At 43.3% G+C, this 16,121-nt stretch overlaps 1 protein-coding gene across 4 annotated transcripts in view; it reads left to right on the top strand.

Annotated features, from left to right (window-relative positions):
• LOC145530254 (uncharacterized) overlaps positions 1 to 16,121 on the top strand; it is a 21,420-nt gene extending 5,299 nt beyond the window's left edge. Inside the window, exons 2-5 of one of the 4 annotated variants that reach the window (XR_014071604.1) lie at positions 12 to 181; positions 13,427 to 13,521; positions 13,657 to 13,894; positions 15,940 to 16,121. Coding sequence is in view for 1 of the 4 variants with exons in the window: in XM_081551230.1 (XP_081407356.1) it covers positions 12 to 47 (36 nt within the window). In the remaining 3 variants the exon portion in view is untranslated. Of the gene's footprint in view, positions 1 to 11; positions 3,292 to 4,244; positions 4,465 to 5,093; positions 5,182 to 9,742; positions 12,063 to 13,426; positions 13,522 to 13,656; positions 13,895 to 15,939 lie in introns of those variants that run through there. The other 3 variants (XR_014071605.1, XR_014071603.1, XM_081551230.1) reach the window with 3 other exon arrangements.

Genomic DNA, 16,121 nt, shown 5'->3' with positions numbered 1-16,121 from the left:
TTCTTTTCCAGCCTCTCCCGCGCGTCAGAATTGCCCGCCTAAGATAGAGCTGCAGACAGGCAGACTGAAGGCTGCGGTTCTCAACCTGGAAGGAACCTGAGGAGTTCAGCTGCCCATCTCCTCTTTCAGCCTCTTTAAACTGAGAATGGTTGGAATGGTCCTTCTTCCAGCTCTGAATAAGGTCATCAACCAGGTTGTTTCTAAACAACGTCTGCCACCCAAGTTTCTGCCCCACCCTCAAGGAGTTCCTGACCTCCGTGTCATAATTCACGAAAATTTCCAGTTGCCTTGGTGACTCGTTCTCCTTGTCCGCAGCTCCTGCGCCTCTCCTTGGTTTCTTTTTTAATCCTCCATTCCTTCTCGATTCTAATTTTAGTATTATTGTTGTATCTCACGTCGCTGCCACTCTCTGTCTAGCCATCATTTTCTAACCCTTATACATTCTTCCCTTATAAAAAAATACCAACGTTGTGAGCGATCACGGAATGACCAATCATATACTGAGACATAAAAATCTTCCCTGATATCGGTGTTTCTTTTGTTTTTTAAAATAATCCCCAACTAAAGGTTGATTTTCCGCTCTAAATTTAGCGTGTTAACGTGGAACTTTGATAAGGTTTTACAAGGTTTACAAATTTTATCTCTTCCTAAAGAACATGGAAAAGGCCCCAAATCCGTCTCCGCATAAATTCCTGAAATAGCTGCTGTTCTCTCTTTTCCACTTTATCTAGATTTGCCCCCAGCATGCTCTTACTCCCTTCTTTTATTTCTTAACCTGACCTTGTATATGCAGGCTTCCCTGCTACCTCAGCTGGTCAAGAATTCACCTGCCATGCTGAATACCCCAGTTCCATCACTGTGTGTTTAGACCAACACAATCATTGATATGATTGCTTTTAGGGTTTTAGGTGTGTTATTTTATTATTTGCTTAGTTTGTGCCTGTGGTGGGTGTTTCTGTATTACACCTTTCCTGTCTTTTCGCATATTCCTATATCTTTTAGTAACCTATTTAAATGTATCCACTGATTTTGAACTATATCTCTTCCTAGTGTTTTTGTTCTTGTTTTTTTTAAGCAGTTACTTTAGGAGTCAGAAACCCTTTGAGGCCATAGTCCACATGTATATTACGTCCAAATGTATTGACAACTCCACCAGACAATGTTTACATTTTTGCTTCAGGAAATTACATGTATTTTAAAGAATCTAAGAGAAAAATTGTCTGTTATCCAAATATTTTCATTTCTGTTGCTTTTTCTTTATTTTAAAGTTACAACTTCCTTCAGGGAATAGTTCGGGTTGAAGGATTCCCTCTAGTATTTTAGAGAAGGCCTGCTGCAATGAGTTCCCTTAGTTTGAGAAAGTTTTATTTTGACATCATTACTGAAGGATATGTGTGCTAAATATGGACTTCTGGGCTGGCAATTCTTTTCTTTCTTTCTTTTTTTACATTGTCACATAACTTACTTTTAAAATTGAAATATACTTGGTTTACAACATTATATTGGTTTCAGGTGTACAGTGTAATGTTCTTTCTTTTAGCACTTTACAGATGTTATACCATTGCCTTCTCAGAACCTTGGTTTCTAACGAAAAACCGAACAGTCCTTTCAATTGTTCTTCCCATGGACATACATAAAGGAAATTGTTTTTTCTGTCTGCTTTCAAGATTTTTTTCTTTATCTTTAGTTGTCAGCAGTTTGATTATAATGTGGATAGGTTTGGGTTCCTTTGAGGTTATTTTGTCTTACATCTGTATGTTTATGTTTTTCACCAAATTTATGTTTTCTTTGATAATGTCTACCTTTTTTTCTGCACTTATCTCTTTCCCATCTCCTGTTGGGACTTAAATATCATGAATATTAGACCTTTTGAAATTGTCCCACAGGACCCTGAGGGTGACTTTTCTCAATCTTTTTTCTTTCTGTTATAGAAATTGGATAAATTCTGTTGATGCAAGTTCACTGACTCTTCTGTCACCTTCATTGTGTTATTGAGATCATCCCATGAATTTCTTTGTTTAAAATATTGTATTTTTTAGTTCTAAAATACTCACTTTAAAAAATAGTTTTTATTTCCCTGCTAGGAACATCAATCTTTTTGTTTATTTCAAGAGTGTCTACCTTTGTCTTACTGAACATGATGATAATAATTGTTTAAAGATCTTTGAAAAAGTTTCTATATCAGGATAATCCTGAGCTTGACATCTGATTGTCTTTTCCTTTGAGAATTGGTCACATTTCCATGTATTTTGTATGTTGAGTAATTTTAGATTATACCATAAACATTTTGAATCTTATACGATTCCGAGTCCTGTTAAAATCCTCTGGAGGATGCCAGCTATTTTATGTTGACAGGTAGTGAACCTGTGTATGTTCAGACTGTCCTGAGCTCTCCTGTGGGCAGAAGTTCCTACGTCAGTTCTTAAAGACTTTGTTCTCCTGCTATGGGTCTTTACCCTACGCAAGCAGCTCAGAGTGAGCCTGGGACTCTTATCAGTTCATACACAGAATTAAGGGCTACCTTTCCCTATTTCTTTCCCTATTTCTTTCCCCTTTATTATTTTCCCCATTTCCTGGGACTCCCAGGGACCCCTTCGTCCAACTGTCTGGGTAGAAATCTGATGTTCTTCTAGGAGTTTTAGCTACATGTACTGGAGTTACTATCAAGGCAAAACAGTGAGGGAAAGGAGAGAAGAAAATGGGATCTTCACACTCCAGGCTGTAGGGTCCTCCATCCAGATGGACAGGTTTTCTCCTTGGGTTTAGGTTCCTGTGCCGCCATCGCCTCCTTAGGGGAGGGCCAGGAGAAAAAAAAGAGAAAGAAAATCCCAAATCTATGTGGCTCAATACTGAGCACAACGGTTATGTAGACTAAAATATGGAGGAGAAGAGACAAATCTTCCTGACGGAAGAATTCCCAACCATTGACGTAGATTCTCCTCTCTCTCCCCTTGAGCATGCGCTAGACTTAGTCACTTGTTTCCAACCCGGCAAACACATGTTAGCCAGGTTAACATCACCAGTGATTAGTTATGTTGACAGAAGTTACCCTTGATGTGAGAGCATGAAAAGGACACTTCACTTCTTTAATGTTCTTTGCTGGAACCCATAACTCCAGTCTAAACATGAGCAAAACATCCAGCAAACCCAATCTGAAGGACCTGAGGAGTGTGCCTCAAGACTCAAGGCCACGAAAGCAAGAGAAGACAGAGAAAGCCCCAGAGAACCATGGCGACGTGACGACAGTGAAATGTGGCGTCCTGGAATGGCGCCCGGAACAGTGAGAGGACAGTGAGTCTGGAGTTTAGTCATAGTTATACACCAGTATTGTTTTCTTGGTTCTAAAAAATGGAACATGTTCACATGAGATGTTAACCATGGACGATATAGAGTGGGGGTGCTCAGGGACTCGATACTATCTTTGCAGTTTTTCTGAAAACCTAAAGTTATTCTAAAGTAAAAGTTTACTGGAAACAACAATGACAGCAACAGGGATTTCCCCCATACTTTCCGGCGTGTGGAAACACCTTTTCTTAATTCTCTAAAAGCGAAGAGTTCTCTCTGAATTTTTGCTGCCTGTGTCATCTTTGTTAGTTCGACACAGGGGTCACCCTTGGTTTCAAGTCAGGAGATAAAACCCTCCATAAAACTCACTTTTGATATGGTTTGCTGTTTAAGTTTTGACTTCCCTCCCTAAGCTACTAACTATTATTGGTGCTCAGATACTTTCTGTTATTATTGTTGTTGTTATTTTAACCATCATCAGAGTTTTAGTTGTCATCACTATGAGAAAGGTTATTGTATGCTGACTCCAAGTTGCCCAGTACCAGAATTTATCTTTAAGATCCTTCAGGTCTTATGGTGGCGGTGATTTAGTCTCTAAGTCATGCCCTACTCTTGTGACCCCATGGACTGTAGCCCACCAGGCTCCTCTGTCCATGGGATTTTCCAGGCAAGAATATTGGAGTGGGTTGCCACGGGGAATCTTCCTGACCCAGGGATCAAACCCACATCTCCTGCAATGCAGGTGGATTCCTTACCACTGAACCACAGATCTTATAAAGGTAATTAAGTCACTACATAAGTACCAGCTCCCATTCATTCTTGTGTCATGCACATATTCATTTTGATTTTGCCTGGTAAATTCAGTTTATGCTCACCCATACCTGGATCTTAATTTAGGGGTGGCACTGACAAGGTTGTTGACATATGAAATGTGTTTGCTGTCTGAATTCCTGTTTCAGAGCTGGAAATCGAGTTCACAAAGCAAAGCCATCTAGGAAGTAGGAGAAGGACCTAACATTTATTGCGCGCCATTGAATGCCAGTCAAGATGCTCAGTGTATGCAGTCCCATTCAGCCTCACAGTAACCTGGTGAAGAGGCACCTTGGAATGAGGTCCAAGTTTGCAGGGTAGGAGCCCGAGGTTCAGAAAGATGGAGTAGCCTGCTTCATTCCACAGTTGGTAAGTGCAGGGCCAAGGTCGGAAGCAAGGCCTTCCATCTTCATTAAACTGCCTTCAGTGTAAGTTAAGGGAAAATGGTAAAGAAAGGAAGGGAAGAAGGATGGAAGAGAAAGGGGAAAGGAAAGAAGATGAACTTACTTTAATAAGTAATGAGATCAGATGTTGACCGCTACCAGCATGGATTTCCTACTATCATATTATATGTGCCCTTGACTACGCCATGCTCCTCTCTGAGTTAGTGATGCTCTTTTGGACATGGCCAGCACCATTCTGGGGTACCCTGCCCATACATGCATACGCAGTCTCTTCAGTCGTGTCCAACTCCGTGTGACCCTATGGACTGTAGCCCGCCAGGCTCCTGTGTCCATGGGATTCTCCAAGACAACAATACTGGAGTGGGTTGCCACGCCCTCCTCCAGGGGATCTTCCCAACCCAGGGATCAAACCTGCAGCGTCCCCTGTATCTTCTGCATCACAGGCAGATCTCTTACCACTGAGCCACCCAAGAAGCCCACCCTGTCCATCCATGGACCTAAATTGACCCTCTGCTTTCTTCCAAAAATGACTTGTGGCAACTGCAGAGGAAATAACTGAAATGAGCTTTTCTTTTTTTTTTTTTTTGCTTCAAGGAAAGTTGGAAGGGAGAAGGCATATGAGGGAAGAAGGCAACTAAGGACAGGGATACAAGAGAAAATAAAACACAATTCTATAAAGAAATACTGCAGACAAGTTTTATTTGATTCTCCATTTTGGTGGAGAGACTGGAGTTCACACAAGGCCAGAAGGACTGTTTTGCTAAAGATATCTTTATTCTAAACAGCATAAGGATCCTGCCTTCTTCCTGCATGGTTTACACACAGGTAATGCCGTCGTGTTGTGATGACAACTGAATAGGCAGAGCAAGGAAAGTGGTCTCCTGCGGATGAACTTAATGGCAGATTACAATTCCATTATGAAAACTGAGCAGGCAGATCAGAAAGCAAGGCATGTGAGATAGTAACCATTAACGATCTTAGGTAAATATAATTAGATCTGTATTGAATGCAGGCTCAATGGGAAAAGCTCATCGTGACCCAACATCATTTGTTCTACATGACTGCCCCCTACTCCGCCTTGGAGACAGTCATGCGGTAACAGCCTCTGTTGTTGATTTCACAAAACACCTCCTTGCAAATGTTTGATGCTCAGAAAGAATTCTAATTAAATTAAGTAATAAAATAATCATGAAAGCCATGTAAATTGTAATCACATTTAAAAATCACTTTATGAACTGAGTCCAGAGAATCAAGACTGTTTTCCAGTGGACTTGTGCTGCGAACATGGGAATGGGGTCCAGTCACATGCCCCGGCTCTGGTCCCGTTCAGACCCTTCCACCACTGGAGCCCTTCTCCCCGGTCTGAAGCCATACCCACTGTTGTCAGCTTAGTATGTACATTTGTAGGCTTTCCTGGTAGCTCAGGCGATAAAATATACATCTGCAATGCAGGAGACCTGGGTTCAATCCCTGGGTCGGGAAGATCCCCTGGAGAAGGAAATGGCTACGCACTCCAGTATTCTTACCTGGAGAATCCCATGGACAGAGGAGCCTGGCGGGCTACAGTCCATGCGGTTGCAAAGGATCGGACACGACTGAGTGACTAAGCATGCACGCGTAGTGTGAATATTTAGTTTAATGTGTTTGTCTTGCACACACTCACATACATTATCTTATAGTTATGGGTCTACACCTTGTTTTTCTTCACGTTGAAGTATCCTGGAGCTTTTTTTTATCAGTACCTAAAGGCCTGCCTTTATGTAGCACACAATTCCATTTTGTAACAGCACCAGTGTTTGTATAATCGAAGTACCCCTCATAGGCATTTAGGTAGCTTTAGATTTGGGGTTATTAATAATAACAGTGCTGAACATCTTGTGTAAGTCTCTTGTATATGTGTATAAGTATTTCCCCTAGGATAGAAACTTTACAGTGTAGTTGCTGGGTCAGAGGATGTGTCATTTTAAATGTAAATAGATGCTGCTAAAATGTCCTCCAAAAAATTATGTCCTCTTAATGAGTGGGTGGCATCAATTTTTTATCTTGCCAACACTAGACATAACCAGTTTGAAATATTTTCCAGTCAGATGGGTGAAAAATGGTATTTCATTAGGGGTTAAATTTACCTTTTTTATGAATATGAGTGACTGTGAGTAAAACTGCGTATTTTCGCATGGCATGTTGTTCTGGGAGAGGGCAATTCATCTTGTCCTTTTTCTCATCGAGTTGTTATTTTTTATGTATTTTGAGTATTGGAACTTGGTGTTATATATGGCAAACGTTTTCTCTCATCTTGTGCATTTTCAGTTCAGTTCAGTCGCTCAGTCGTGTCTGACTCTTTGCGACCCCATGAATTGCAGTACGCCAGGCCTCCCTGTCCATCACCAACTCCCGGAGTTTACCCAAACTCATGTCCATCAAGTTGGTGATGGCATCCAGCCATCTCATCCTCTGTCGTCCCATTCTCCTCCTGCCCCCAACCCTTCCCAGCATCAGGGTCTTTTCCAATGAGTCAACTCTTCGCACGAGGTGGCCAAAGTATTGGAGTTTCAGCTTCAACATCAGTCCTTCCAATGAACACCCAGGACTGATCTCCTTTAGGATGGATTGATTGGATCTCCTTGCAGTCCAAGGGACTCTCAAGAGTCTTCTCCAACACCACAGTTCAAAAGCATCAATTCTGTGGCGCTCAGCTTTCTTCACTGTCCAACTCTCACATCCATACATGACTACTGGAAAAACCATAGCATTGACTAGACGGACCTTTGTTGGCAAAGTAGTCTCTGTTTTTTAATATGCTGTCTAGGTTGGTCATAAGTTGCCTTCTAAATATTACAGATGCTTTTAATTTAAACTGAATATAAATTCATTTGCTGTGGTCACATGTATCAATCATTACATTATGTTATCAATTGTTTTAATCATAAAAAGACCTTCCCTTTCTTACAACTATAAAGCCTTTCTCTATATTTTTTTTTCTAAAATTTTCTAATTATTTTTTATCTTAAGCTCTTAAATAATCTGAGTCTCTTGTCAGGAAAAATACTTATTTCCCCCTCAAGAGATAGCTAATTCCTCCTACATAATTTTTTGTGATTGGTTTATCCCCATTCTTCAGTAAGAGAATATGTCTTTCTATCACACAATCGACAAAGTCCATCAGTCTGTTTAAAAAGAAAAATTCTCTCTTGTACTGCTCTGTTGGCTGTGCCTACACCAAAGTAACATTTTGTTTATTTCAGGTTTTTCTACAGTATCCTTTGGTAACTAGTAGAGCAAGTATCACTTCCTTTCTATTCTTTAACCATTTTATTTTGGCTCTTTTTATACATGCTTTCTTCCAAAAGAAATTTTAGGACCAACCTGTCTGGTTTTCATTAAAAAAAATAAACACAAAAAACTGTATATTCAATAGGGATGGCATTGGAGAATATTGAATTTATGTTACATTGTTGGGAATGAGCAGTTTTAAACACCATCCAGGAACTTACTTGTTCTTCAGTACAATTGTATCTTTTCCTTCATATGGGTCTTACACATTTTTGGTGAGGTTTATTATATATATTCTCTCTGCTATTTTGATGTGATAGGATTGTCTTCCTCCTGTATATTTTCAGATTGCTTATTGCTAGTGTGTGGGCTTCCCTGGTGGCTCAGCTGGTAAAGAATCCACCTTCAGTGTGGGAGACCTGGGTTTGATCCCTGGGTTGGGAAGATCCCCTGGAGAAGGGAAAGACTACCCACTCCAGTATTCTGGCCTGGAGAATTCCATGGACTGTATAGTCCCTGGGGTCACAAAGAGTTGCACATGACTGAGCAACTTTCACTTTCTTTCAAGAATAATAAGAATGCAGATGACACCACCCGTATGGCAGAAAGTGAAGAACTAAAGAGCCTCTTGATAAAAGTGAAAGAGAAGAGTGAAAAAGTTGGCTTAAAGCTCAACATTCAGAAGACTGAGATCATGACATCCGGTCCCATCTCTTCGTGGCAGATAGATGGGGAAGCAGTGGAGACAGTGAAAGAGTAGGATTCAAACCTTATCTCTAGCATTTGCTGCGCAAAGTTGAGAAGGGACTAAGCTCTCTGAGCTTCAGATGCTAACACCTTCCTCACTGTGGGTCACATTGTTGCATGAAAAGTGCCTGAAAGTGAAAGTGAGAGTCGCTCAGTCGAGTCCGACATGGAATTCTCCAGGCCAGGATACTGGAGTGGGTAGCCTTTCCCTTCGCCAGGGGATCTTCCCAACCCAGGGATTGAACCCAGCTCTCCCACATTGCAGGCAGATTCTTTACCAGCTGAGCCACCAGGGAAGCCATGAAAAATGCCCACCATCCAATAAATGCCCAACACATGGTGGCCTTTGTTGTCCTTGATAGAGACGGACTGTGAGTCTGACGGGACTGGTTTTGAGCCCTGGCTCTGCCACTTCCTCATGGCATGACCTTGGACAAGCCATTTGGACTCTTTAAGCCTCAGTTTCTTCAATGTCAGGCTGCTCATAATTAAAGGATTCAGTGAGAACACATATGTGTTAGTACTTTGTGAACTGTAATATTTCATGTGACAGTAGCTGGTAGTCATGTCACTTCTGACAGTCTTCCTTCTGAAGGCAAGAAAAACAAATGCTCTTGTTGAGATGTAGAAGAGAAGTATATTTTACTAGTTAACATTAAAATCATATTTGTAATTAGAACATTTAAAGGAAGCTTCAAATACTATCTGTAACCAAGGAAGAATTTCAGGATTTTGGGTGTCTGGAGTTGTGGGTGTTTTAAAGACATTCTCACTTAGGCCATTTTCCATAAAGGTGTGTAATAAGGATCCCAGGTAATCATCCAAGCCATTTGCTCAAAACCTCATGTCTCACTTTTTTCTTGGACCTGAGCCACACAGGATGCTGCTCTTTGAAGACATAATGACGCTGACTTAGAGCCTTGATTTCATGTCCAAGTCACACCATCATAGATTATTTGGGGGGGGGCAGTGAAGACATCTCAGTTGCTTGGGTTCACTATTCTTTCTAACTATCAGAGTAGAAATAATCCTTTTCTTTTATTCGTTGAATGTAGGCTGGCATAAGAGGCATTTTGATTACTGTTAATAAAATTGATTAATTATCACAAATGTTGATTCTGAGTCAGAAATTCTTTAAAATTGGACACAGTGGGTCACAGTGTAAGAACATTTGATTGAAGGAAACCTTATTGATGAGACTTTTTTTTTCATAATATCATATCCAGGCAGATTCTGCAGTCAGGCAGTGGCTGATTTGAATATCCTAGAGGTGCATGAAGCCCGATGAACCACATTCACCAACATGTGACAACCATCTGCTGCTGCTGCTAAGTTGCTTCAGTTATGTCCAACTCTGTGCAACCCCATAGACGGCAGCCCACCAGGCTCCACCATCCCTGGGATTCTCCAGGCAAGAACACTGGAGTGGGTTGCCATTTCCTTCTCCAATGCATGAAAGTGAAATGTGAAAGTGAAGTTGCTCAGTCGTGTCTGACTCTTCGAGACCCCATGGATTGCAGCCCACCAGGCTCCTCCATCCATGGGATTTTCCAGGCAAGAGTACTGGAGTGGGGTGCCATTGCCTTCTCCGTGACAACCATCTAGTCTAACCTTGAAACAAATTATTTTGTAAAAAAGCCATTAGAAGTAATGAACTTTTCCAAGTAGAACTTTTAAGACTGCCAATTAATTCCTCACATTTGTTGCCAATACCCTTGAGGTTTAAATTTATTGCTCAATGATTTTCAGAGAAGTAACACACTTTAAGCGTTGACTGGAAAAATCCACATTCTCTTCAAATGCACGTGGAAATGATTTGCGTATACAGACCAGAGGTGAAGTTATAGGCAGGTATCTTTGGGACACTGACACTTGTTTACAAAATACCAGATGACTCACCTGAAATTTCACAACCACTAGTGGTGATTCTGAGAGAGGGCAGAGGCACGTCCCCACCCTGCTTGTGAAAAACCTTTGTACATGGTATAGAGGGGGTGAAGGCTAAGATTCACGACTTATTGACAGGTATTTGTTAAACTTGGATTTTATATCGCTGAATGTAAACAGAAACAGACTCACAGACATAGGGAACAAATGTGGTTACCAAAGGCAAAGGGGGAAGGGGGAGGAATAAATTAGGAATATGGAACTAACAGATGCAAACTACGGTGTATAGAATAAATAAAAAACAACGATATAGCACAAAGCGTTATATAATCAGTATCTCATAATAGGGACTTCCTAGGTAGCTCAGTGGGAAGTAATTCTCAGAGGTGGTTTCAATCCCTGAGTTGGGAAGATCCCCTGGAGGAGGAAATGGCAACCCAATCCAGTATTCTTGCCTGGGAAACCCCATAGACAGAGGAGCCTGGAGGGCTCCAGTCCACAGGGTTACAAAGAGCGAGACATGTCTGAGCAACTGATTTCTTTTTTAATCTTGTAATCTATAATGAAATAAAATCTGCAAAAGTACAGAATCACTGTGCTCTACACCTGAAACTAACACGAGATTGGAAACCAACTATACTTTAGCAAAAACTTATTTATGTTAGTATTTTTTCAGGTTTCACGTTTAGGACGTAAACAGGATTGTACATGAGGGCAAAGATTACAGATGGATTTTCTTCATCTCACTTGCCCCGAGGTTGCGCACGTGTGCTACCGGTACAGATGGGTTGCTGAGAGCGGCAGGGGAAGGTAGAGAGAGGAGTGACTGCTGATTACCCCAGATCCACTGTAGGTAGCCAGTCTAGAGCAGCGGTTCTGAACTTAGAATGCCCTGCGGAATTTTCCGGGAGCTTTAACAATACAGATGCTTGGTGTATCGCTGACCCTGCTCAGAGAGCCAGTTGTCTCGCTGTTCATACTGTTCGCTGAACCCAGGGTAGGCAAGGTGTGAGCTAAGAGGCTGGAGGAAGACTTGAGGAGCCATAGGGACTGCATACACGTTTCTTCTCTCCCAGCTGGCCTGGCAGCCGGAACACAGCCTCTCTCCTGGCTGACATGGCAGCCACAACATAGCCACAACATAGCCATAACGGAGCCATAACATAACCTCACATAACATAGCCATGGGGTCACGCCAGTGGAGCCCCAGTGCAGCGGCAGGCAGGGCTTTCACGTGAAGTTCATACAAGGGTACTGCACACACACTAGCAGCCAGGCGAGAACCTCGTGATGCTCGTGTGCAGCGCTAGAAATGATCTCAGCTGTCACATAGTCATTATTTACAATGCATGGGGCAAGAGAGCCGGAACACACCATCTTGGCTCATTTGCTCTCTCTCTACACTTGGGTTGCACCCAAACAAATTGAATCAAAGCCTCTGGCCTTGTCACTGATGTTTATTGTGAGCTTTCCCAGAAATCCCAGTTTAAATAGCATATCTGGTGCAAGGACCATGGCTCTGAATATTTGTTGTCTGAAAGGTGAGTTAGTTCTCATTGGAAATGGAAAACAATCTGGTAATCTTTATTTGTTTAGCAACAAGGATTTGTTTAAACTTTATCAGGGTTTAAAGTTAGGAATTCAAAGAAGAAATAAAAATGTACGGGAAGTGCCAGGCTTGAGTTCTTAACCTGAGATCCCTGAAATCATAGGGGTTCTGTAAACCTCTGAAATTGTGTGCCAAGTTTGGAGCATATGTGGGTCTCTATGTTTAGAGGATGGGTGTTAGTCACTCAGTCATGTCTGACTCTTTGCAAACCCATGGGCTGTAGCCCGCCAGGCTCCTTCTGTCCGTGGGATGTTCTGGGCAAGAATACTGGAGTGGGATGCCATTCCCTTCTCCAGGGGATCTTCCACATCCAGGGATTGAACCTGCATCTCTTATGTCTCTTGCATTGTCAGGCAGGTTCTTTACCACTAGCACCACCAGGGATGGGGAGAGAGGGGTAAAGATTCATCCCTTAGAGAGGATTCTCAAAAGCAGCCACAGAGGGAAAAGGCACTTGCATGAAAGTCATACCCACACAAAGATGCACAGTGTTAAAGAAACAGTGGGAGGGTCCTGAGTACTTGCCCAAATTGTCACTTTTCTTCCGTTTCTTTCACATGCTCTGATTCTTTCAGTCACCAGTTCCTTGTTCTCAGGGGACTGCTGTGGCTCCCATCTGCAGTCCTGCCCTAGAGAAAGTCATCTTTCCTTGGAGCACCTTAGCACAGCTGAGTGGGTTCCATCTCAAAACTACAAATGATGAAGTAGAACAGATAAGATGAGTCAACAGCAAAGACTGTTGACAAGATACTTTATAACACTCAAGGGTCACATGAAGCGTCTTCTAATTCTTACCATGCTCCTGCTCCAGATTTCTGTTCCACTTTCCAGATATCTTAATATTTGACTTCCTTCTGACCTTCCATCTCCTCTTGGCTGGGACAGTCTTAGTTCTGGCTACCGGCAAGCTTCTCATGAGCCAAAAGTCTCTGGCAGACCACTTAAGAGATTCCTGTCTTGTTTCTGAAATACGGAATGTCTTCATGCCTTCAGCAACCTGCGATTTCAGTCTGTTTTCAAAGGGAGAATGGCAAATAGGTTTGAACTCACATGCTAAACCCCACCAGTTGGTGAAAGCATCCTCATAGAACTTCTTAAACTGAAACACGCTTGGGAATTCTGTGAGCATCTTGCTAAAATGCTGATTCTGATTCCCTCTGAGACCTACTGTGAGTAGCAGGCTGTGGAAGAGTTGTGTTGAGAATGACTCATCGCCTGGGATCCTTTGGCCACGTCTGTCCAAGGGTCAGGGGAGGGTGGCAGAGGGTGCCCTGAATTTGCCAGAGGAGATAACAGCTCCCGCTCAGGAGTGCAGCCCTGCTCCTGCCTTGGGTGCTCTGTGGCTGCCACAGACGTCCTGCTCCGTGAGCCCCAGTTTTTCTTTTCCTTGTTGACTTGTTATTCCTTCCCTTAGCACAGAGAGGAAGATCTTATTGTCCCTACAACCCAGGAGCAGCTCACATTACAGCCTTGCCATCAGGACGCTGGAGATCTGGCCTTGGCAGCCCTGTAAGAACTGGCTCTCTTCTGCCGATTGGATGGGTCTGGAGAGTCTCTGCTGCCCCAGCTGGCACCTTGTGACCAGAACCCCGGGTGTTCTCGAGCTTCAGTCGGACCCTTGCAGCTGTCTTGTTTCTTGCCCAGGTTGAGGCATCCACTCCGATCCTCTGCTGAGTCTGGAGCCCAGTCCTTCTGAGGGTTGGCTCTGCTTCAGATATGGCTAATCCAACCCAGATGGAGTGCGAAGGTGAGATGCTGACAGCATCTAGGGATGGAACTTGGACTCTGAGCCACAGCATTTCACCCTGCCTCCCTGGATGCTGCCCTTAGGGGCTGGTGCCAATCCTGCCTGGGCCAGCATTAGCTCTGCTACTGCGACTTGGTGAGTCAGATGTTGTTGGGACTTATTGTTCCAGCCCTGGAAGCTGCTGGCATGCTAAATTATTATTATTAATAGTAGTGGTATTAGTATTAATAATAATGATATAAGCACTAACAATTAGCATTTATTGATTGCTTCTTATGTTGCAAGCTATAGACTAAGTGTATTACACATATTTTTTCATACAATTCTCAAAAGAACGCCATGAGATAGTTTCTCTTTTTGTCACAATCTTTGTAATAGAGAAACTGAGGCCCAGGGGGTTAAGGAACTTGTCCCAAATCACTCAGATCATGAGAGGTGGCGCGGAGACAGGAACTCACAGTTTTCATTCAGTTTTAAAGCCTGTGCTCCTAATCACTAGGACATACTGTCTCCACTGCCAAATGCCCAAGCCCATCCCTGATTGACAGCTGCTATAACTTCAGCAGTGAAAAACCACTAATGAGTTTCCTTTAGAAGCTGCTGAATGTCAGAGGGAGAAATGTTTGGGGGAGGCATCTGATTCTGCAACATTTGTGCTCTGGAATTCTGCATAAGCAAAGTTCTTAAAAGTTCGTGGGCACACTATTTGCATATAAATGACTACTCACAGTTTAAATATCCGGGAAGGGAGTTGATACCTTCTGTCGTTCCCGATTGGTGTAACGAATTAATAAGGAAGCATGACCAGCTGAAAGTGGAAATCATTTCAGGCCGGGAGTGACTATAAAGCTGTACTGCGGTAGATGGGCGGAGCCAGCAGGGCCTGAAGCAGCCATACGTCAACGGGAAGCAGAAGATGCAATGCCATCGCCTTCATAGCCTGAATATGAATATTTGGTCCAAGTGCCGGAAACTTTGACCTCTCCTGCTCTATGATTTCCCTGGCAGTCAGTCACACTGCTGCATGGAAATGCTGCCAGGCAATGCAGTCAGCCCTTGCCAGATACACCATTTCTTCACTGACACACAATCCATCAGGCTTTTTTTTTTGGCTGTGCCATGCAGCATGTGGGATCTTAGTTCCTTGACCAGGGATCGAACCCACACTTCCTGCACTGGACTGCCAGGAAACTCCCCAGAAAACACCATTTTAGGGTAGTTTCTATACTGTTAATTATGATTGCTTTGCATTTTTATTACAAGTGTCCTTAAGGATGTTTAAAGAGTTTTTAAAGATATTTTTAAAACGCCAGTGATCATCTGAAGGATCTCCCAGTGCTTTGTTTCTGGCACCTTCCGGTCCCTAACTTTGGAAGAAATACCAGAGCTCGTATAGTCCTGAGCTGAGTGCTGCCAAGGTCGCTGGGTTCCTTGGCTGGGTTTCTTGATGGTAAACAGAAACTGACTCCAACTAACTTGGGCGGGAAAGAATGGGCATTTACAAGAAAGCATCTACTAGTTTACAGAAGGAATGACTGAAGAACCAGACGGGACAGGAAGTACGAGAGCTCCAGACATCTAGGTGTCAAGAACTAGTGCTCTGCCTTTACAAACTGCTCACTGTGAAGAGGAAACCATTCATTTTTCCTCTTGAGTCACACAGTCCTGGGGTGGAGAGCACTCGACAAACTTGCTGCAGTCAAGAGCTCACTCCTGGGACCAAGGCAGGGAAACGCCTTGGCTGACGGACAGTTCTGTTTGGGGAGCTTGACTGACAGTACGGCCCCAGTTATTACCCTCCCTTTATCCGTGGCCCTTGCAGTGACTTCACAGCTTTTTCCCTCAAGGGGGAGGTATTGTTTCTTCACCCTTGAACCTTGGCCGGCCTGCTACGATATCCGGTGATGTTTTGGGCTTCCCCGGTGGCTCAGCAGTAAAGAATCCGCCTGCCATTGCAGGAGAGGCAGGTTCGATCCCTGGGTTGAGAAGATCCCCTGGAGAAGGAAATGGCAACCCACTCCAGTATTCTCGCCTGGAGAATCCCATGGACAGAGGAGCCCGGCGAGCTACAGTCCACAGGGTCGCAAAGTTAGTCCACTGAGCGACTAACACAACAGCAACAGGTGACATCTCTGCGGCTGGGCCACAGGGGGCTCATAAGCTTCTGCTCTCTCTTTTAGGAAGCCTCAAGTCCTGAGAGCAAGTCCAGGCCAACGTGGTGGGGGATGAGAGGCTGTGTGCTGTGCAGAGGGGCCGTCCCAGCTGTCATCCTAGCCAGCGTGTCCATTAATTCCGCTGGGCCTCAGACAAATCTATATGTATAGAAAAGGATCTCTTAAATAAAACCAAGGAAATAAGGGAA

The sequence above is a fragment of the Giraffa tippelskirchi genome, chromosome 12, assembly GCF_054371585.1.
Source record: "Giraffa tippelskirchi isolate mGirTip1 chromosome 12, T2T-mGirTip1v1.2.pri, whole genome shotgun sequence".
Lineage (NCBI taxonomy): Eukaryota > Metazoa > Chordata > Mammalia > Artiodactyla > Giraffidae > Giraffa > Giraffa tippelskirchi.
This window is presented reverse-complemented; position numbering and strand designations above follow the sequence as displayed.